This window comes from Onychostruthus taczanowskii, unplaced genomic scaffold, assembly GCF_017590055.1.
Source record: "Onychostruthus taczanowskii isolate IOZ18803 unplaced genomic scaffold, ASM1759005v1 scaffold34, whole genome shotgun sequence".
Taxonomy (NCBI): domain Eukaryota; kingdom Metazoa; phylum Chordata; class Aves; order Passeriformes; family Passeridae; genus Onychostruthus; species Onychostruthus taczanowskii.
This window is the reverse complement of record NW_024500794.1, coordinates 5750251-5768244: the sequence shown is the minus strand read 5'-3', so window position 1 is coordinate 5768244 and position 17994 is coordinate 5750251. Positions and strand designations below refer to the sequence as shown.

Below are 17994 nucleotides of genomic sequence, written 5' to 3'. Positions count from 1 at the left end.
CCTCATTCCCATACCACAAGTACATCCCAATTTCTGCTCTTCCCCTCATTTAGGAATGTTCTGTGTCACAGCATTGATGAGCTAGCTGACACAAGACGCAAGTGATATCTTCCAAGGAGGAAAGATCTGTGAACAGCACTAAACCTCTTTGCCTGCTTCCACAGATTGCCCAGCTCCAGAACAGAAGACAGCTCTTTCCTCTACAGTCTTCCAGATGACTCCACTCACCAGCTTCTTCAGCCACAAGATGACTGTCCTCACCTTCAAGAGCACTTTGCTGGCCTCCATCATCCAGTGATAGGAAGCAAAATGGGAGGCCCTAGCCTGGATGTTCGACGGGATACCCTCTTCCACCAAGGTCAGTGGTTTGGAATACTCCATGCCTCCTTCATCTCATCATTTTAGGCTGCTCTTGAAGGGAAGTCTCACTGCAGAGCCTTTCTGATGGCTTGTATTCAAGTGATGTGAATCTGTCTCCCTAGGACCTAATCTATTGATCCGCCCCTGTAGTGCAGATCAGACTTGTTTTGTGTGATCATGGCATCGAATTCCCACACAGACTTTCAGAATGCAGATCTTCCTTTTTGATCAGAGTACCCCTCCTCATAAAGTGAACTGTTGACTTGAAACCTCCCACTGCATCTCTCTTTCTAGTGTGCATTGTAATAATTTCTTGCTCCTTTCCCCCTCAGGAAGCCCTTGCTGCTTAGGCCTAGTGCCAGTTGAAGAGGTAGAAAGACTAGACTGCTGCCAGTCCAGAGGAGATCTCCATGCCCAGAATCTGGTGATCACATCTTTGGGTCAGGACCTACCAAGACATCTGAACAGCAGTCCTCCACCACTGAGACCCTTAGAGACTCATCCTCCCACCAGCTAGGGACCAAACTGCCTTTTGCAAAAGACTTATTCTAAAGAGAAAAAAAAGAAAGGGTATTTATTTTTGTATAACACACCTATTTATATATTTATGCACTTGTATATAGATGTATATGTGCCTTTTATAATGCTATGGAGACAGAAGGCATCCTCAACAAGGTCACAGGAGGACCCAGGAAACAAGGCAGCAGCTCTCGGTGGCACCATCAGAGCACACGATGGAAACAGCCGGACAAGGGACACTGCAGGACATGGGTCCAAACCGAGCTGCCAGCACCCTCTTGCAGTGAGGGTTTCACAACAAATAATGCTGCCCAAAAGGTCTTTTCCTTTCCCTCACAGGAAAGTTTGTTCCAGGAATGCACTCCTGTGAATGGACTGGAATTATGCACTCTGCCTAATCAACTTAAACAACCTTTCACGTACGCACCATCTGCAGCTGCCTATCTGTGAAAACAAATCCACGCTTTAACATCTAAAATAAAGGCTTTAGTCTTTGCTGTGCCTGGCTCTAAGCTGATTCCTCACACAGAATAAGCCTTCTCTTTTTCACTTGCAGACATACAGCAGGCAGGGCACCTGGGGAAAGGTGACATTTTCCTGCAGTTACGAGTTTTCCAAATAGTCACTAGTGATGCCGAGTCTGGGGTCTTCTTGTTCCCTGTCTCCAGCCGAGTCTCTGGGTGTGTGGTTACCCAGCCGGCACTGTATGTCCTTGCCCTTTGTTAGGCAAGGGATTGCTGCCAGACAGCCTCTCTCGCTTGGGGCTCCAGCCATTTCCTACTTCCCAGGGCACAAGCTGCAGCTGCACAAGAGCTCCCAGCACCAGGTGTGTTCCTCAGCAGGGACCCCCTGTAAGGGTAGGCTGCACAAGCACCAGCCACACGCTTGTGCTGGGACCAGCAGGAAGTTCTTGTGCCTGGCTGGGGTATGACTGGAGCCCTGCTGAGCATACGCCAGACAGAGACGCAAAGACCTGTGGCAAGAGGTGAGAAGTGGGGAGGAACAGCAAGAGCAGCTGGAAGTTTTTTAATATATTCAATTAAAAATTAGCACCTCAGGAGCCTTGCATAGGAAGAACACAACCCCTCCAGCCTGGGGATGAAGGAAGGTTTCACAGTCACAGTGCTGTAAATGATCACATGCTGCCACCTCACCAAATGAGAGGCAAAAAAAGAGCAACACCTGAAAATGCACAGAGCTCGGCCCTCTGACTGATCAGGCAGGTGCAAGCCAGTGGAAATACAGGCTGACTTTGCATTGTTACACCCTCCTCCTGCCAGTAAATGCCACTGCCTTCCCTGAGGAGAAAGGCCCCTTTGCTTTCTCCTGGCTAGTAGTGTGTCCCTGGACTCTAACTCGCTCAGGTATCAGAGTAGGGCCACTGCTGCTCAGCAGTAACAAATGCTTGCTTGAGGCAGACTTCTTTTACCATTTTTGAGAACAAATATTTGCCCCAAGGAAATTTCAAATCAGCTTTCCACTTGTTTGAAGATGGACACAGACATAATGCATACACATGGACACACACAGGGCACCTTGTCCAGTACAACCCTCTGCAATGGACTGATAACAGTATTTAGTAGTTTTAGTTGCTATTTTTTATTCCAAATATGTTGTTACAGTCATATTTTGACAGAAAAAACAAATACAACCCTTTACAACTAAACCCCTGGATAACCAAAACAATTAATTTTGCACTTCCAGGCATGACTGCTGCCATAGTTAATTTTAAGGGTGACTTGGATTGTTAGTTATTATTTCTGAACAGGGAGTTGAAGTCTCAGAGTCCTGTGGTAAAGCTTGTAGAAAGAGGCACCCACCTTTTCTGCTTAGGAAAGCGAGTTCTTTACATCTGATCTACTCTGCCCTGGCTGATTTCCTCTTTTAGAAGGGCCACCTCACCAGTCACATGCATGAGCCGTGACTCCAGCCGGGCTGTCTCTTTGATCTCAGCACTTCGGGTGCCCTCAAATTCTCCGCCCTGTAGAGAAAAAAAATGGAGAGGAAAAAAATGGCTCCTATAAAACACAGAGAATGAACAGTGGAAATTTATTTCAAGCAGGGAAAGTGAAGCTTTCCAAGAACCAGGACATACCCATGACTTTTCCCCACCTTAGTCAGAACTATGTGAAAGAGTGAAGGTTCACTAATTTAGACTTATTCCCTGGTACAGAGCAATAAATCCACTTCTCATTGTAATGCTGTTTCATGACTGTAATATGACTGTTTCCATGTAACAAAGGAATATTCTTTTATTCCTTTGAGGTATATTTTAATTTGAAATTCATTTGTTTCAGTCTTAGAAAGCAGCAAAATAAGAACTGGCAGAGATGGTAAGGTATGGAGCAGCCATTCAGCCTGTCACACTCTTAGCCCAAACTGCTGACTGCAGAGCAGGATGTGAGACCAGGGAGCTGGGGAGGGCCAGATGATCCCTTACCCTTTCTGAACAGTCCCAAACCTGCAAGCACTGCAGTGGCTACAAGGCTCACCTGACCAGTTGTCAGTGATTCCAGCTCAGTTTCAAGCTGATGCTTTTCATGGCAAAACCTGTTCAGTTGGTGCAGCTTGCTGGTGTTTTCCCTTGTCAGTTTTGTTAGCTGATGCTGCAGGAGTACAATTCTTTCCTAGAAAGATGTAAAAACTTGATCTGGGATGAGAGAGGACAAAAAGTGTGGAGTGGTGAAGAAGTGCTAGGCACAATGTAAATGTCACAGGTAAACAATGGACTGATCCTGCCACACCACCTGGCAGGATCAGCCACACGGTACCTTTAGTGCAGTGTCATCTTTTTAATATATCTAAACTACAAATGCCTAAGTAAAGCAGTTAGGCAGAAGTGTGAGAAAAAGAAAGCCATTAGGTACATAGTATTTCTGTATCCTCCTATGCTCTTCTGCAAGGGCAGCATAACGTGTTGCCTGCTTGCACCACAGCAGCTGAGCCTTAGGCCCCACCAAATGGAGATACGAACTTTTCAGACTGTACAGATTGGCACCCCAACCATGAGCCAGAGCCTGCCCTGTACTCAAAGTTTGTCACCAAAGGCACTGAGAAAAGGAAGGAGGTGCTGAATGCCACCTGAGAAAAGCACTCTGCAAGAGCTTCATGTAGGGAATGAAGTAGGAGAAAAGCAAAACAGAGAGATCAACTACCTCCATGAAAAATAGGATGTGCACTAGCAACTGGAGCAGAGTGATGATGGGAAATTGGAGTTGAACACTATGGTCTATTAAGGACAAGTGAAAAAAATGAAACATGAGCAAGTTGACAAAAGATTTTACTGTAACTTTTCAGTCCCCAGGAAAATGAAGCCTTAACAGATCATCACAACACATGTGTCTTCCTCCTCTTCCTGCTGCTTACCTCCCATTCTTTGAGCTCCATGAAATTCTCATACTCTTTCTCCATTATTCTCACTTTCATCTGCTCCATGGGTATATTAACAGAGTGTACTTGAACTGCTTCAAAATCAACCAGGCGACCAAACTTCTCCATCATCAGATTATTGCACCTCTCCTCCAGTCCTAACAGAGCGACATTGGCACAAATGGCAGCACTGTCACTCCTTGGTTTACAAGAATTTCTGCCTTACCCCAGCTTTTTGTCTGAGCCCTTTGGTATTTGCTCTGTAATAAATAATTGACACAAAACCACACAGAGCTCACAGCTGAGTCATGCCACTTGTCCTGGCCCATGATCATGCCTGTGTGGTCACTACGCCACACTTTAAGCCAGTCCTAGTAAATCACTCTCACAGCACAGGCTGTATAGGGCCTCTGCAGGTCTGGTGGTGCTGGACACACCTTTGGGTTTGGCTCTTGGGAAACAGTTTGAATAGGCCTTGTTTCCTTCTTCAGATGTTCCAAAGGGGAGGAAATTACCAGAAAAAGCTTATGTATCTTTGGAGAAACTACTTTTATCCTAGGAGTTCTGGTTTACAAGCAGAAATAGCAAACATGTGTCCAGAATTCCAGTGTCTCATCTCAGTCAGCTCTACTTATACTGAGTTCCCAAATTATTTTGCATGGCCTGATGACTCTGCAATGCTGGAGAACTGCTACTCCATCAAAACACCTGTTCTATTTTCTGCAGTAACCCTCTGTGACATCTGTGCAAGTATAGAGCCAGATGTGGTGAGTTACCCACAGCAAGTGAGGGGGACAGAAGGAACATTAGCAATGTTGTATTGTTCAGTCTCTGTTACTCACCTTGAATCTCCATCTCCATCTCCTTTTTCTCCTGGAGAAGCTGCTTATGTTGCTCCTTGGCCTTCTTATGGATCTCTCTTTGCATTATCTTTTCATTGCGTAGGTCCACAATTCTATTCTTCAGGTACTGCAAGGACTGGTTGGTAAATACTAAAGTCTGGGAGAAGTCACGGGGCATCTCCCCATCAACCAAGCACTGCACCTGCAAAAGCAGCCAGAAATAAGCAAGGCTGGCTTTACTTATTAAGGGCGATGGAGATGTCTCTTTATACAAAATGTGTGAGCAATAGAGAATTTGTGAGTGAAGTGGGCATGGGCATGACTTTTTTTAGGCCAGGGAATTTTGTGAGTGAATGCCTTGTATCAAATCTGGCATTATTGAATTGGGCAGAATTTCCATTAGTTGCAGTAGTTTTGGGAGATTTTTTGATTTGTTTTTCTGGAAAGGTGTTTCATTTATTTTTTTCCCCAGGAGAATATCAGTAGGTATGGACCTGAAGGAGAATACCATGCCAAACCTATACAGCACTTGAAGACTATGCACATTTCAGCAATGGGCCAGCCCATTGTCCTTACCTCATTTCTGTCAGTACAGAAGAAGGGGGAAAAAAGGGAATTCTAGAGGAAATAGCAGCATGAAGTTCAGTTAATGGCACTTCCTTCCCAGGAGACCATAGTGAATCAGGAACTAAGGGCCCCAAAGAACAGTAACACCATTGTTTAGACATACACAGGCTACTCTGCATGTGCAAATGCACAACACCTTGAATTACCTGATGGAGTCTCAAAGGCACAACTACATCCAGCTCATTCAGTTTGTGCAGCTTTTCCCACTGAAACTCCTCCAGTTCCCTTTTTGTTGTGTCCAGACTGGTTTCTATTTCTTTTGCCTGCAGAAGGACAAATTGTGGACAAACAAAATCCTGTGATACTTAGAATACATAAGGCAACAAGGTTCTGTTAGAGTTCCTGATCCAAAGGGAAAGAAGTGTATAAAAATGTGCTTTTTTAAACTACATATGATAGGTGAGTTTCGTAGGCAAACCCAAGGATCATCTACATATATTCAAGTAAGATTCTAACCTGAACACCTCTGCACACGTGTTCACTCGTGAATGTCTCCTTAGAGCTGCCCTGTATGTGTCAAGAGACAGCTGCTTTGTTCAGCATCTAAAACACTTGTAGATCTACAGAGCCTGTGAGATAATTTTTATTGTGTTATGCCTGGAAATGTTTATTGATTCTGCATGAGAAAGAAACAATTCAGACTCAAATGTCATGCCCCAGGGTGAATATGTGGCAGCTGGCACTTAGGAAAGCCTTTAAAAACTAAAAAATGTTGCATGTTAAGCATGCTCGATGGAACATTTTTGAGACAAAAAAGGCGCAAGACTTGCGTAATGTTATTTTGCTAGCACCCTCTCTCTTCAAGATAACCCTTCATAATAAGATATTTTTTAATTAATACAAATCAAATTTCTTAATGAATGCAGGAATTCAAAAAAACAAAATGTCAAATTTGTACCAAAAGTTTATTCAGTGATTACCTGTGACAAAGAGCAACAGAAAATAACTAAAAGCAAAAGAAACAGATGGAAGAATAGAATTTTTATGCATTTATTTTAACCTGGATTTGTGTTAGGGTCAGTATTCTTCAATCTCTGTTCCCATACACACACACAGAAGATAGGCCAGACCACACCATGTGTTTCATCTAACTAGAGAATCCAGTTCCTGCTGCTGCATGAGGTTAGACAGCTGGGAAGGAACTGACCTAAGCCTGGATCCAGCCCCATGAAAGCTAAGGTTGGACCAATTTGATTTACCCTTTTCTGGAGAACAGGTGACCCACGCTGAGCTGCCTCCTGCCTCTGTGCTATCACAGATATCTCTTCCCAGATGGAGGCCTCTCAGAGGGTTAGAATTCTGTTTTTAAATCTTAGACCAGCACTAATCACTAGCACTACATTGAACATGCTGATGCTTTCTGAGAAAACACTACAATACCTCTATGGCCAAGGCATTATGTTCCTTTTTGAGGCTAGCAGCAGCTTTCTTCTCCTCTTTTAAAGCTTTCTCAATGCTTATCCGCTGCTGCCGGAGCTGGATGGTGTTCAGGAAGAGATCCTCACTGCAGCCTGAGAGGAAAAGGGTCAAAGAAGAACTTATTTTCACTCTGACTACTCTGGAGTTACTGAGTAGAGCTGGTACCTTGTCCTGTGCATACTCCCAGCATTCCACATAATAACACCATGGGTTTGGTTCCCCAGTGCTTCCTTAAACATAAACCCATGGGCCACGTGCCTCCATGAACGGGTCAATGTCTTGGATGGATCTTTTTCTTCTTTACATACAGTCAAGGCAGCTTGTTTCCAGAAGTCAGATTAAATGTATCAAAGCCAGCATGAATGGCAAGTGCTCAAAAATTAGCTTTTGTAAGCAGTGCAGTCCCAGTAGTTAATACGTGTTGCAGTAAAATCTTCAATTATGTGAGCACATAGTTGTTTCTCCACAGCACCCTTCTCTATAAATTATGAACTTGCTGTAGGGATCATTTATAGCTCTACTTGTAAACAAAGCTGTATTTCATAGAACCTGTGTCATGGTAAGGAAGATCTGTGAATTTCTATCTAATACTGTGATTTCAGTGATGCTTAGCAAATGCACAATTATGCCCAAATCAGCAGGCATAATAATAAAAAAGAGAGCCCAATAAAGGCCAAAAAAAATTCCACATAAAGAGACAAATATGAAGACGCTAATGCAACATGTAATTACCCTATTAAATTAGCAATTTGGATGTTTTAAGTAAGAAATAAAAATTTTTATTTCTTCCCAGCATTCCATTGAAAAATGAGATGAACAAGAAGTTAATAAAAATTCAATTTGTGGAAATGATTTTAAAATCCAATTTAAAAAAAAAGGGAAGGCAAATTGTTGGTAAGTTAGAAGTTCAAAATGAAGCAGCGCTGTTACATGGTCATTGACACATCACTCAAAGAATTTTTTTTAAAAAAAGCAACATCCTAAATTAGCTAAGCTTGTACAAAAGAAAAGGAGGGAGAGAGGCTGCCTACGATTTTTGAATGCACAAATGAAGAGGATTTTGCAAAGTAAAGCTACTAACTTTTCAGAGCAGCCTAGCAACAGGCAATTGCTGCATAAATCCACGAGGTGGTAACAAAGAGCTTCCATTAACAGCATGAGGATCCCCTCAGAATTTCCCTGAACAGAAAGGGATCCAGCCAGGCCAGGCAGCTGGTTTCCAGAGAGCAGCTACAGCCTTGCCACTGTTCCAATCCAGAGAGGAGCCTTTTCTCTCCAGATAACAGCCATGAAATAGTAAATGCTTCTTTACACAAAATAATTAATTCTTAGTGTGTAGTTAAGTTTCATTTTTCCAAACTTTTTTAATTAGGGCAGTCTACACTAAGTTTTATTGTCTTGACCAAAGTTTCCCAGGGAAAAATGCTGCACACAGAAGGGGTACACACATTCCACCCTTCATTACGTTCCCATGCAGTGAATAATTTAAAAAAATCTGTGTTTTCTTTTCAAACACATGATGTTGGTCCTAAAGCTAAACAACAAGTTAACACAAGGAAATAACAGCTTAGGTACCTTCTGGGCAAACTGAGTCATCAAAGACTATGCTTTCAGATCCGCAATTTTTTTCATCGGTCTTTAAGTCAGGCTTTTCACCATCCTTTTCTTCATTCTCATTTTGTTTACCTGAAAGAAACAGGCACTGGCTTGCAAAATGCTCCAGACTCACCAGCTATGCATTATGCCAATGTGCTGGTAAACACAAGCCCAGCAGCCCATGAAAGATCATTCTGGTGATATGTGAATCCAGGCCCCTTGTGCCTACTGCATTGATCTGATGCAACGTTTTCACAGAAAGGAAAAAGAAAAAAGGGAAAGAGAGAGAGAGAGAGAGAGAGAGAGAGAGAGAGAGAGAGAGAGAGAGAGAGAGAGAGAAAGATATCACCTAGTAGTGGAACAGGCACAGGTGCAGCCCATGTTTTTGGGACTTATCGTCAACATATTTCCTCTCTTTATACATGTTAGGAACTTAAACAGTGTAGGTTTACCATTCTACCAGAGATATTAATCAACCAAGCAGAATATGGAAGCACAAATCTGTCATAAAACATCACCATTGTCTGCACTTTTTGCTAATCATGTCCCACTTGAAATCAAAAGCTAAGTCAGAGAGAGCACAAATATTTTAGCTCAGTAGGACTGCCTGGCTTTAACAGCTTAAAACTGAGCCACTAAGACGAATGAAATCCTTTTGTAATATGTTTAGTCCTGTGACTAACAGATGATTGCAGATTAGGTTTATGATGTCTCATTAGTCAATGGACAGATTAGAGCAGAATGTCACGAATGTGACAGACTAATCACTTATCCATAGCTCCCATTGGTACAGCATGAGAAGCACCTATTTAAAGCTGTACCTCTTCCTCTTACCAATTATCAGTCCTTGGTATTGACTAACAGCATGTAAATTGCAGGAGCTGTTATCAGAGCAACTGCAGTCATGTTAGAAACTGGATTACATCATTGTTATCATTCAAGATGACAGCCACAGAATACATTGTCAGTCCACAAACAAATCTGGGTAGGTCTGACCTACGGGTTTTTGAACTGACTGGAGCATTGTGTGTACTCAGGACTCCAGCTAACCGAGAGATATGTATTTGACCACATGGAAATATGTATAACAAATCCACAAAGCAAAAAGAACAAAATCTCCAACCTGCTTCTCTTCCTACTTCTTTTTTTTCCACACATTCAATTTTCTTCTTCAAAATATCAGTCAGAACATCAGCAAATTCATTGTCTTCTCCAAGGGATGCTTTGAAGCTCGCATAAAGAGCTTTCTCACGTTCCTCAAGCATTACAATCTCACACTTTCTATCCTCCATTTGTGCAAGGCAGCTCTTCAATTTTGACTAGACAAACAAAAAACTATTTCAGTTAAAATTACAGCACATGTGTACGTATATAGGATGCAACTGTGAAGATTTGGAAATGCAAAACTTGTCTTTCTCTCGTGATTAAACCCATGGTTCAATCAAGCATCACCTAGGAATATGTTCTTAAAGTATGTGATTAGTCACTTATGCCATATAATGAAGGATCTATTAAAATACAGATATTAAGATTATTAAAAATTAAGTATTGGAAGTTAGAAGTGACCTATTAGGCTGATCATCAAGAGTTTCTTGTTTTTCAAAATTTAGCATTAGTCACTAGATTGGTGCTAAAACAAAGTCAAGGAATGCCACCATTTACTTTATGGTTTACTTTTGTTTCAAGCCATGCATTAATGGTTAAATTTAAATTAATGATACACGTGGTCTACTTACATGTATGTTCTCCTGTTTATTGATGAGGGCAGAAATTTTCTCCTCAAGAAGGTCCTCATGTATCTCAAGTTTCTTCAGGATGAGCAGCTCTTCACAGCAAGTGATGCAGCGCAGATCAGCACTTTTCATCTGCACATCCATCTTCAGTTTCTTGTGCCGCAACAGGCGAAGTTCAGCATCAAAGTTGATCACCAGTGTGTTGATCTGGAGCAAAGGAGTGTGAAATCAGGAACAGGAAAAGTATTACCAGTGCAGTTAAACATGCAGAGCTAGAGAAAGGAGCAGAAAGGAAAACTTCTCTCTGCCAAATCAACAACTAGACATGCTATTTCCTAGAGAGTACTGACACACTTTGAAAGACAAATCTTTGTTCTAAGCATAATAGTAAAAGAATCACCAGGGTTTCACAGGAATCTTTCACTGCATCCCCTCCATCCCTGAAGTATTTTACTCTTCAGAGAATGTTTTCAAGTAGTCTGTAGTTTACAGTAGTTTATATAACAATCCCAGATGCATCAATAAATAACTCTTCTGTCTTGACAGACTTCTTTTGAAATAGCTGCCAGCTCTTCACTTAGACATTTACAGCTAAATAAGCACTAGCAGCTGCTAACATTAACTTACAGGTGTGTGATGCTCACAGCAGAATTTGGGTATTCACTCAAAACCTTCTTACACATAAACACAAAGGTATCTGTGTTGAGGCAGACCAAAGAATCAACTCCCAGTAGCAGAAATTAGAGGAGAGATGCCAAGAAATGGAGCAAACAAGTGAACAGTGGCATACCTCTCCTATACAGCTCTCTTAAACTCTGACTCATGTGCATCCTGAGCTTGAAGCAGTACACTTGTGTTCAACAGCTTTGAATGGATTTTTTTCCACACTATCAAATTATAGCTTCCCCCACATTCTAGCGCTGAGTTCCGAAGCTTAGCTTATTGTTGGATAGGAAAACTATTTTCATTTGCATGCTTCAAGCTTTCTGTGTGACCATTTCATTTGATATCTCTCCTTCTAAGGGACAATTCCCTCCCCCCTTTTCTATGCTATTCAGAATTTTATCACATCTCTAAAACCATTTCAGTTGCCTTTTTTGCAGGCCAAAGATATGTTATCCACTTAGATGTACCTTTTAAAGAATCTTTTCTAGGGCTAAGCATTTTGGTTACTCTCTTTTGTACCTCTTCTAATCCTACAAAGTCATTTTTTGGACCAAAAATTGAGACCACAGTTATTGAAGAGCTGAGAACACGAATCTACAAAGTTGCAGTGATGCTGCTTTTTTAACTCTGTAATTTTTCAAGTTATGTCTAACATTTTACTTGTCTTTTCCCTTTTTTTTTGGTCACTAAGATCATAGCTTCATGGCACAATCAGTAAGAAATCTAAGAGGTATTTCAAGTGGTAATAGTCAGAGCACGTGTTATAGTTATGGATTTATACTGATTTCCACTGTAAATTTACAACAGTTAGCATTTTCTGGGACTGCAGAAAGGCAAGACTAGCAGCAATCCTGAGACAGAAGGGGTTTTGGTTTCATTTATAAACCAGTGGGATTTTTTAATCTGACAAAAATAACTTTCAATTTCCTACCTTTTTAATCAAGGTCTCCTGCAAGTATAGATTTTTTATCTTCTCCCTCTTTAAAATTTCCAGTTCCATTTCTGTTGGCTCTGCTTTCTCCATCTCAAAAGCCTCCTGCTGCTCTGTGACCACAGCTGATGCATCTCCAGCCTGCGCCATGGGGTCACCCTCTTCCACTGGAGGAGTTTGAAGAAACACGTGCCTAAATGCGCGAGATGAGAGACACTCTTCCAGCGGTTCCTTGAGCTTTTCCTTAGCCTCCTGCTCCTCTTTGAACTTTAGGAGGACATCCGTGTTGTACTCAACTATTTTTTCAGGAACCTCATCTGGGTGTAACTGAGGGATCAGGGGAATAGGGAGATGTTCTGAGGCATCTAAGTTTGCCTGTATGGATTTGACTTGCTTCACTAAACTCTTGATTTCATCAATAGTAGAAACCTTGAGATCCCTCAAAGACACAATCTCTTTGTTCATACTCTCTTTCGCCTTATGGATCTGCAAAGGAAAAGCTATTTTAGTAGGATTCTCCACCATAGGGAGCAGTCTTACCCAACTCAAAAAGGCTAATGTTAGGATAATTAATCATTCTGTGATAAGGGGACACTGTATTAGTTGATTCTTTTTACATAAAGTAATAATTGAATATGATCTATCATCCATATACTTGGCAGAAACTTCTTCTGATAAAAGAAAGTAACACACCATCCACTTGAAGCAGCTGGAATTCCTCATCTGTATAAATCAAGAACTTATGACAAGAACTATTCCCTTTGTTTGGTCTAATGAGTTGGGTTAATCACTGGATATCTGGTAGCAGTGAGATATATGTGGTATCTGTCAGCACTACAGTGAGGTGCTGAAGTCCAAGCACAAGACTAAAATGAACCAACAAATGCCCTGAAACTGTGGGATTGCTTCTGTAATGCTTAGGCCTCGCTGTCAAAGTTATCCAGTGTAACTCTTTTGCACTCCAGCCAAATACAGTGAAAAATCATTCCTATGAGGAGGATGGGGGGGAAAGAAGTCACAGGGAAAGCAACAAACATTTGAACTTATTTTAACTTATTGTGTCATCAAGGTTGAAAGATGTGTGGTAACTGTAGGAGTCCTACTATAGCAAGGTGGCTCCCAAAAACCTGGTTTCTCAGGAAGATTCCAATTCCAGGAACAGTGATTGCCAAAGTGTAAATACAGAGAGGCCACACTAGAACATTTGTCCTTGCTCATATCCCTGTTTTTGTAAAGGTATTTCCTGGCAGGGGTTATTTAGCTCAGTGTTTTACTAGGTTATAAGACTTGTAATTAAAAAAGACAGGTGTTCCTGCTGAAATACTAGTTAAGGTAAATTCTCTTTCTCCTTTATAAAAAGTCACCCTGGAATGATCCAGGGTTGGGTTTGCTGAAGCACAAGACAGTTCACAAGAGAAGAGCTGATTTGTAACTAAAGCTTACTCAAATCAGCCGTCTGTCCTTCAAGGCCTATTCCCACACTCACTTTCAGTTATTTTCAAAAAAATTCTTCAGTGATTAATATATTATCCTTACTTCCCCCCAAAAAATCGGGCTATATACAGTTTTACATACCAAGTCTTCCAGGACTCCAAGCTGCACCATCTTCTTTTCAGTGCTTATACGCTCACCTTCAGTGAGTGTGTAGTTAGTGGCACTCTTCAGCCTGTAACATCCTATATTCTCCCGTGCTTCTTTGATCTCCTCAGCATCTTTGGAATTCTCATGGTTATGTCTGGGTTTGCTCTTGTATCTGGTAGGTACAAAATAAAGCTGAACTTCAAGACAGAAAGCATACAAATGAACAAACAAGTAATTTCATACCCTCTTACTTGTGCAGCAAAGTTTGGGAGGTGAAAGAGTGATACGTCTCTTTCAGAAAAGAACGGCTACTTTGGAAAGAATATCCTTGCACACTTAAATGTGCAAGGATATTCTTTCCAAAGAATATCCCAGATTTTTCCCCCCCTAAGAACTCTTAAAACAGCTCTGCCATGGGAAAGTTTAAACCTTCACACTCAGACTGAGTTCTGGATTGAGTACATGCTGCTATCAATTTCAGGGAGCCGCACATCAACAATCTACCAGTTGTAGCACAGAATACTTGATCCTACTCTACATTGTTAAACACTCAATAACCTTAAAAGCTTTATATTCTGACTCTACATTGTTCTATTCCCTGCCATTCATCTCCTAAGGAAGAGAGTACTCATCTGTACTTCCATGAGCATGGAATGGATTGGGTTATAAGGGACCTTAAAGATCATCTCATTCCAGTGCTGCTGACATGGGCAGGGGCACCTTCCACCAGACGAGGTCACTCAAAGCCCCATCTAACCCAGCTGTGAAAAAGTGGTCATTCAAAGATATGACTTAGGTTAGATATTTGGTAAAGGTTCTTCTCCCAGAGGGTGGCTGGGCACTGGAACAGGCTCCCCAGGGAAGTGGTCAAAGCACCAAGCCTGACAAGACTTCAAGGAGTGTTTTGACCATGCTCTCAGGCACAGGGTATGACTCTTGAGGCTGCCACGTGCAAGGACAGGAACTGGACTTTGATGGTCCTTGTGGGTCCCTTCTAACTCAGGATATTCTATGATTCTGTGAAAGATGTCCTGTCCCCCTTTCTTGCTGCTCAAGATAAAGACCAGCATGGAGCATGACGGCATATCACAAACACTTACCCAGATCTTACAGTGTCTGCTCCATGTGGGGCTGGCAGGATTCACTTTGAGTTGACTGTAATGGCGTCTCTCAATCATGATCAATTTAGACACATAGGGAGTAACTATCTGAAAATGCAGCTACCAAGCTGAATTCAAATTTGATAATATTTTACAGGAACCATAGAAACTAAATATATTCTAATGCTCTCTTGAGAACTGGAGATACATGAAAATTCATCTGTTTTAATTATAACCCTTAGGAATATAAAAACCTAAGCAGGGAGATAATAGTGCCAAATGACAGCTAAATGGCATTACTTGACCTCAAACAAGAAGCAGAACTAAAAAGGAACAGAGTCCAGTTCAAGACTCACAATTCCTGCCACTCTGCCCTTCTCTTCATGATCTTGGCTTTCAGCGCATCATATTTCTCAACAAGTCTTCTGATTTTCTGACGTCTGCTTTCTATGTAACGCGTGGTTGGCTTTTGGACCTCTGGTGTCTTCAGCCTTTCAGTCTCATTCTCAAAAACTACACTTCCTGAAACAAAATATAACCACGCAAAGATGTAATACCATGCAGCACAGTGCAGTCCTAGCTACTGGAAACTCCCTCAGACAACTCCTGTAGAACTGATGTGAATTAGGATAGTTCCATTGTAGTGGATGTTTTGAAAGTATTCAGGTTCTTTGACTTGACTTTTAGTCACATTCTACCATGGGGCTGACAGACAATTGCTGACATTGATCTAAACATGGAAAACTATGTATGAGTGTTACTTTGTATGTAGGTACTAAAAAACACGTTACAGCTATATTTCTTTAGCTGCACTTACATATGTATTTCTTTATCTTGGACTCAAGAACACAAACTGAGATGAAGGACAGAAACCATATTACTGAAAGATTTAAATGGTTATCATTACCTCTGTGCACACGGCCTATCTGTCTGGGGATCTCCTCTTCTGCTTGTTCTACCTCTTTAAGTGCTGTCCACTTCTCTTTAAGTACTGTCCACTTGCTGTCCACACGTTTCTTATCTGGGGTGTATTTCTCAGACACTCTTAGAAGGCTGTAGGTCGAAATCTGATGATTGCTTTGAATAGCATGCACAGTGAGAGCAAATTCCAGAGAGTCCCGAAACCTGGAATCCCAAATTAGACAAAACTGTGTGATGTCAGTGGGCACAACATACCATTTCACCTTAACCAAAAGAGCATGAATAGTGTAGTTACTTATTGCACATGCAATCCTTACATATAAATCCACAAGTCAGTAAGTAATTGCATAGCATGATGACATCTGACACTATCTATTGACTTTTATGCAATCTATGAATGGAGATGATCAAGAATAAACATGTGAAGACTTTTCCCAATATTAAAATTTATACCAGGTTCTTCATGACAGTAAATTTCATCTTCCATTAAGGACTTATCAAAAACATGCTCATTCTATCTTTTTTCCCAGTCACACACTCTGTGTGCCTATGGTGGTTTTTTAATTGTATATTTATTTTATTAATTCATCTTTTTCTCTCACCTAGATCTATGAAAACCAACCCAAAATGCACCTTATGCTTAAACTTGTGTTCTTGAGAGTTTGTTTCGTAACTTCAAGTTGTATAGAGAACATTGTGTTAGCAATGACATTAAAATATCTGACAGACACACAACATGTCTTAAAAACAGGCATTCTTTTCCCAGGTTGTTTTTCAACATTTCAGTAAGAGTTCTTGGTTCTTATTGAACTTACTGACAAAACCCCAAGCAAATAGTCTCAACCAGCTTTCTTCATACAGAAGTGAATCCAAATGAAGTAATTTCCTTCATTTGACTATCTGCAATTTCACCAAAGACTCAATAGAAGTAATTACACATAAATATAAACATATACTCCTGTGAATGTTCCAAGAATAAGTAAGATTCTTAAATAAGAACAGAATCATAACGGAACAGATGAAATATTGATTAAATGAGAGAGATTTAAAAAAATCACATTCCTTTTTCTTGTGGGAGGTACAACTTCATAGACAATAAGCCCCATGGAAGGTCAGGGAGAGAAGTAGAAGAAAAGTGGTAATTACTGTGTTTGTAGTTTCTGCAGTCCAATTAATTGTTTCTCATGCTCCCAAGCCAGCTGCTTTTGCACTAACTGGATTCTTTGTAGTGTCTGCCTATCCAGCTCTTCAAAGATCCTACGGTCCATCTCAAACTCCTGCAGGAAGACAGAAAACCCAGCATCACATTATTTTAGCTACTAGGTCTTCATAATAAGTACTTTTACCTGGGTGCCTTAGTTGCATGCACATCAACACTACCCTTTATTTCAGAAGATATCTCCACAGAGAACCACATTTTTTTCCTGTGCTCCTTAATTTGCACAAATAATCAGCCATGATTCAGCTGTGATTCAGAAGTCCAGCAATTCATATATTCTTAAAACTACCTTAATCCAAAGCATTGGACGTCTTTGGTCCCAACATGATATGTAGCAACATTTTAGAAGAAGGTGCCTGTAAATTTAAATGACCCTAATAAAAGTCAGGTGTACCTCTCTGTGCAACTGCATGTGCTTGGGCAACTCCTGATTCTTTTGAAGGAGAACAACAAAGTCTTGTCTCAGTGCACTTAACTCCTCTCTTTTCTTATGTTTCTTTTCTTCAGCTTCCTTCATTTTCCGTTCATGCTCCTTTTTCTGCTTGTATTGCTCAATACTGAAAATGCATAAAAAGGAAATTATGTTATCTCAATGCAAGAGTGGAAAGGTTACAGTTTATACGACCTTTCAGATTTCCCTGACAGTCTTAAATTCCCAGTGAACTCAATGGTTGTTAAGGTAACTTAAAAAGGAATCATCTTCCTGTATATTTGTACACTCAACATCAAGGGGCTTTGACCTTTTGCTGTCTCTGTAGTCTAAAGTTAACTGCCTCATAGTATGATATTTGAATTACTTCCAGAGAAAAATAGATGAAATGGAGAGAAAGGCTGAAAAAACTGTGCATTTCACAAATAAATGACCCAAATTCAGGGTGATCAACTTGTCCCTCCTCTTTGTAGGCAAAAAGAAATACAGGTGAAAAGAGTTACGTTACCAACACTTGAAAATCCCTTTCATCAGTATCTAAGCATCTCTTACGTGTAGGCATCAGGATCCTTAATGTCTTCAGTAGCCTTTTCCTTCTCAAGACCTCTCTGGAATAAAAACATTGTCTTGTCTTCAAACAAGCAGTTATAGTTTCAACAGACAATAAAGCTTTTATAAACA

At 40.9% G+C, this 17994-nt stretch overlaps 2 protein-coding genes across 2 annotated transcripts in view; one reads left to right on the top strand and one right to left on the bottom strand.

The window, feature by feature from the left end:
* The window catches only part of BOC (BOC cell adhesion associated, oncogene regulated), a 53895-nt gene extending 52986 nt beyond the window's left edge, over window positions 1-909 (top strand). The window contains exons 18-19 of the mRNA XM_041410890.1: window positions 165-358; window positions 693-909. Of these exons, the coding sequence (XP_041266824.1) occupies window positions 165-358; window positions 693-877 (379 nt within the window). The 3' untranslated portion in view covers window positions 878-909. The remainder of the gene's footprint in view (window positions 1-164; window positions 359-692) is intronic.
* Window positions 910-2607: 1698 nt separating this feature from the next.
* The window catches only part of CFAP44 (cilia and flagella associated protein 44), a 36474-nt gene continuing 21087 nt past the window's right edge, over window positions 2608-17994 (bottom strand). The window contains 17 exon segments of the mRNA XM_041410919.1: window positions 2608-2733; window positions 2735-2860; window positions 3372-3506; window positions 4246-4406; window positions 5091-5292; window positions 5864-5980; window positions 7098-7228; window positions 8712-8822; window positions 9856-10051; window positions 10469-10672; window positions 12063-12548; window positions 13638-13815; window positions 15100-15265; window positions 15651-15868; window positions 16811-16941; window positions 17278-17440; window positions 17866-17921. Of these exon segments, the coding sequence (XP_041266853.1) occupies window positions 2608-2733; window positions 2735-2860; window positions 3372-3506; window positions 4246-4406; window positions 5091-5292; window positions 5864-5980; window positions 7098-7228; window positions 8712-8822; window positions 9856-10051; window positions 10469-10672; window positions 12063-12548; window positions 13638-13815; window positions 15100-15265; window positions 15651-15868; window positions 16811-16941; window positions 17278-17440; window positions 17866-17921 (2907 nt within the window).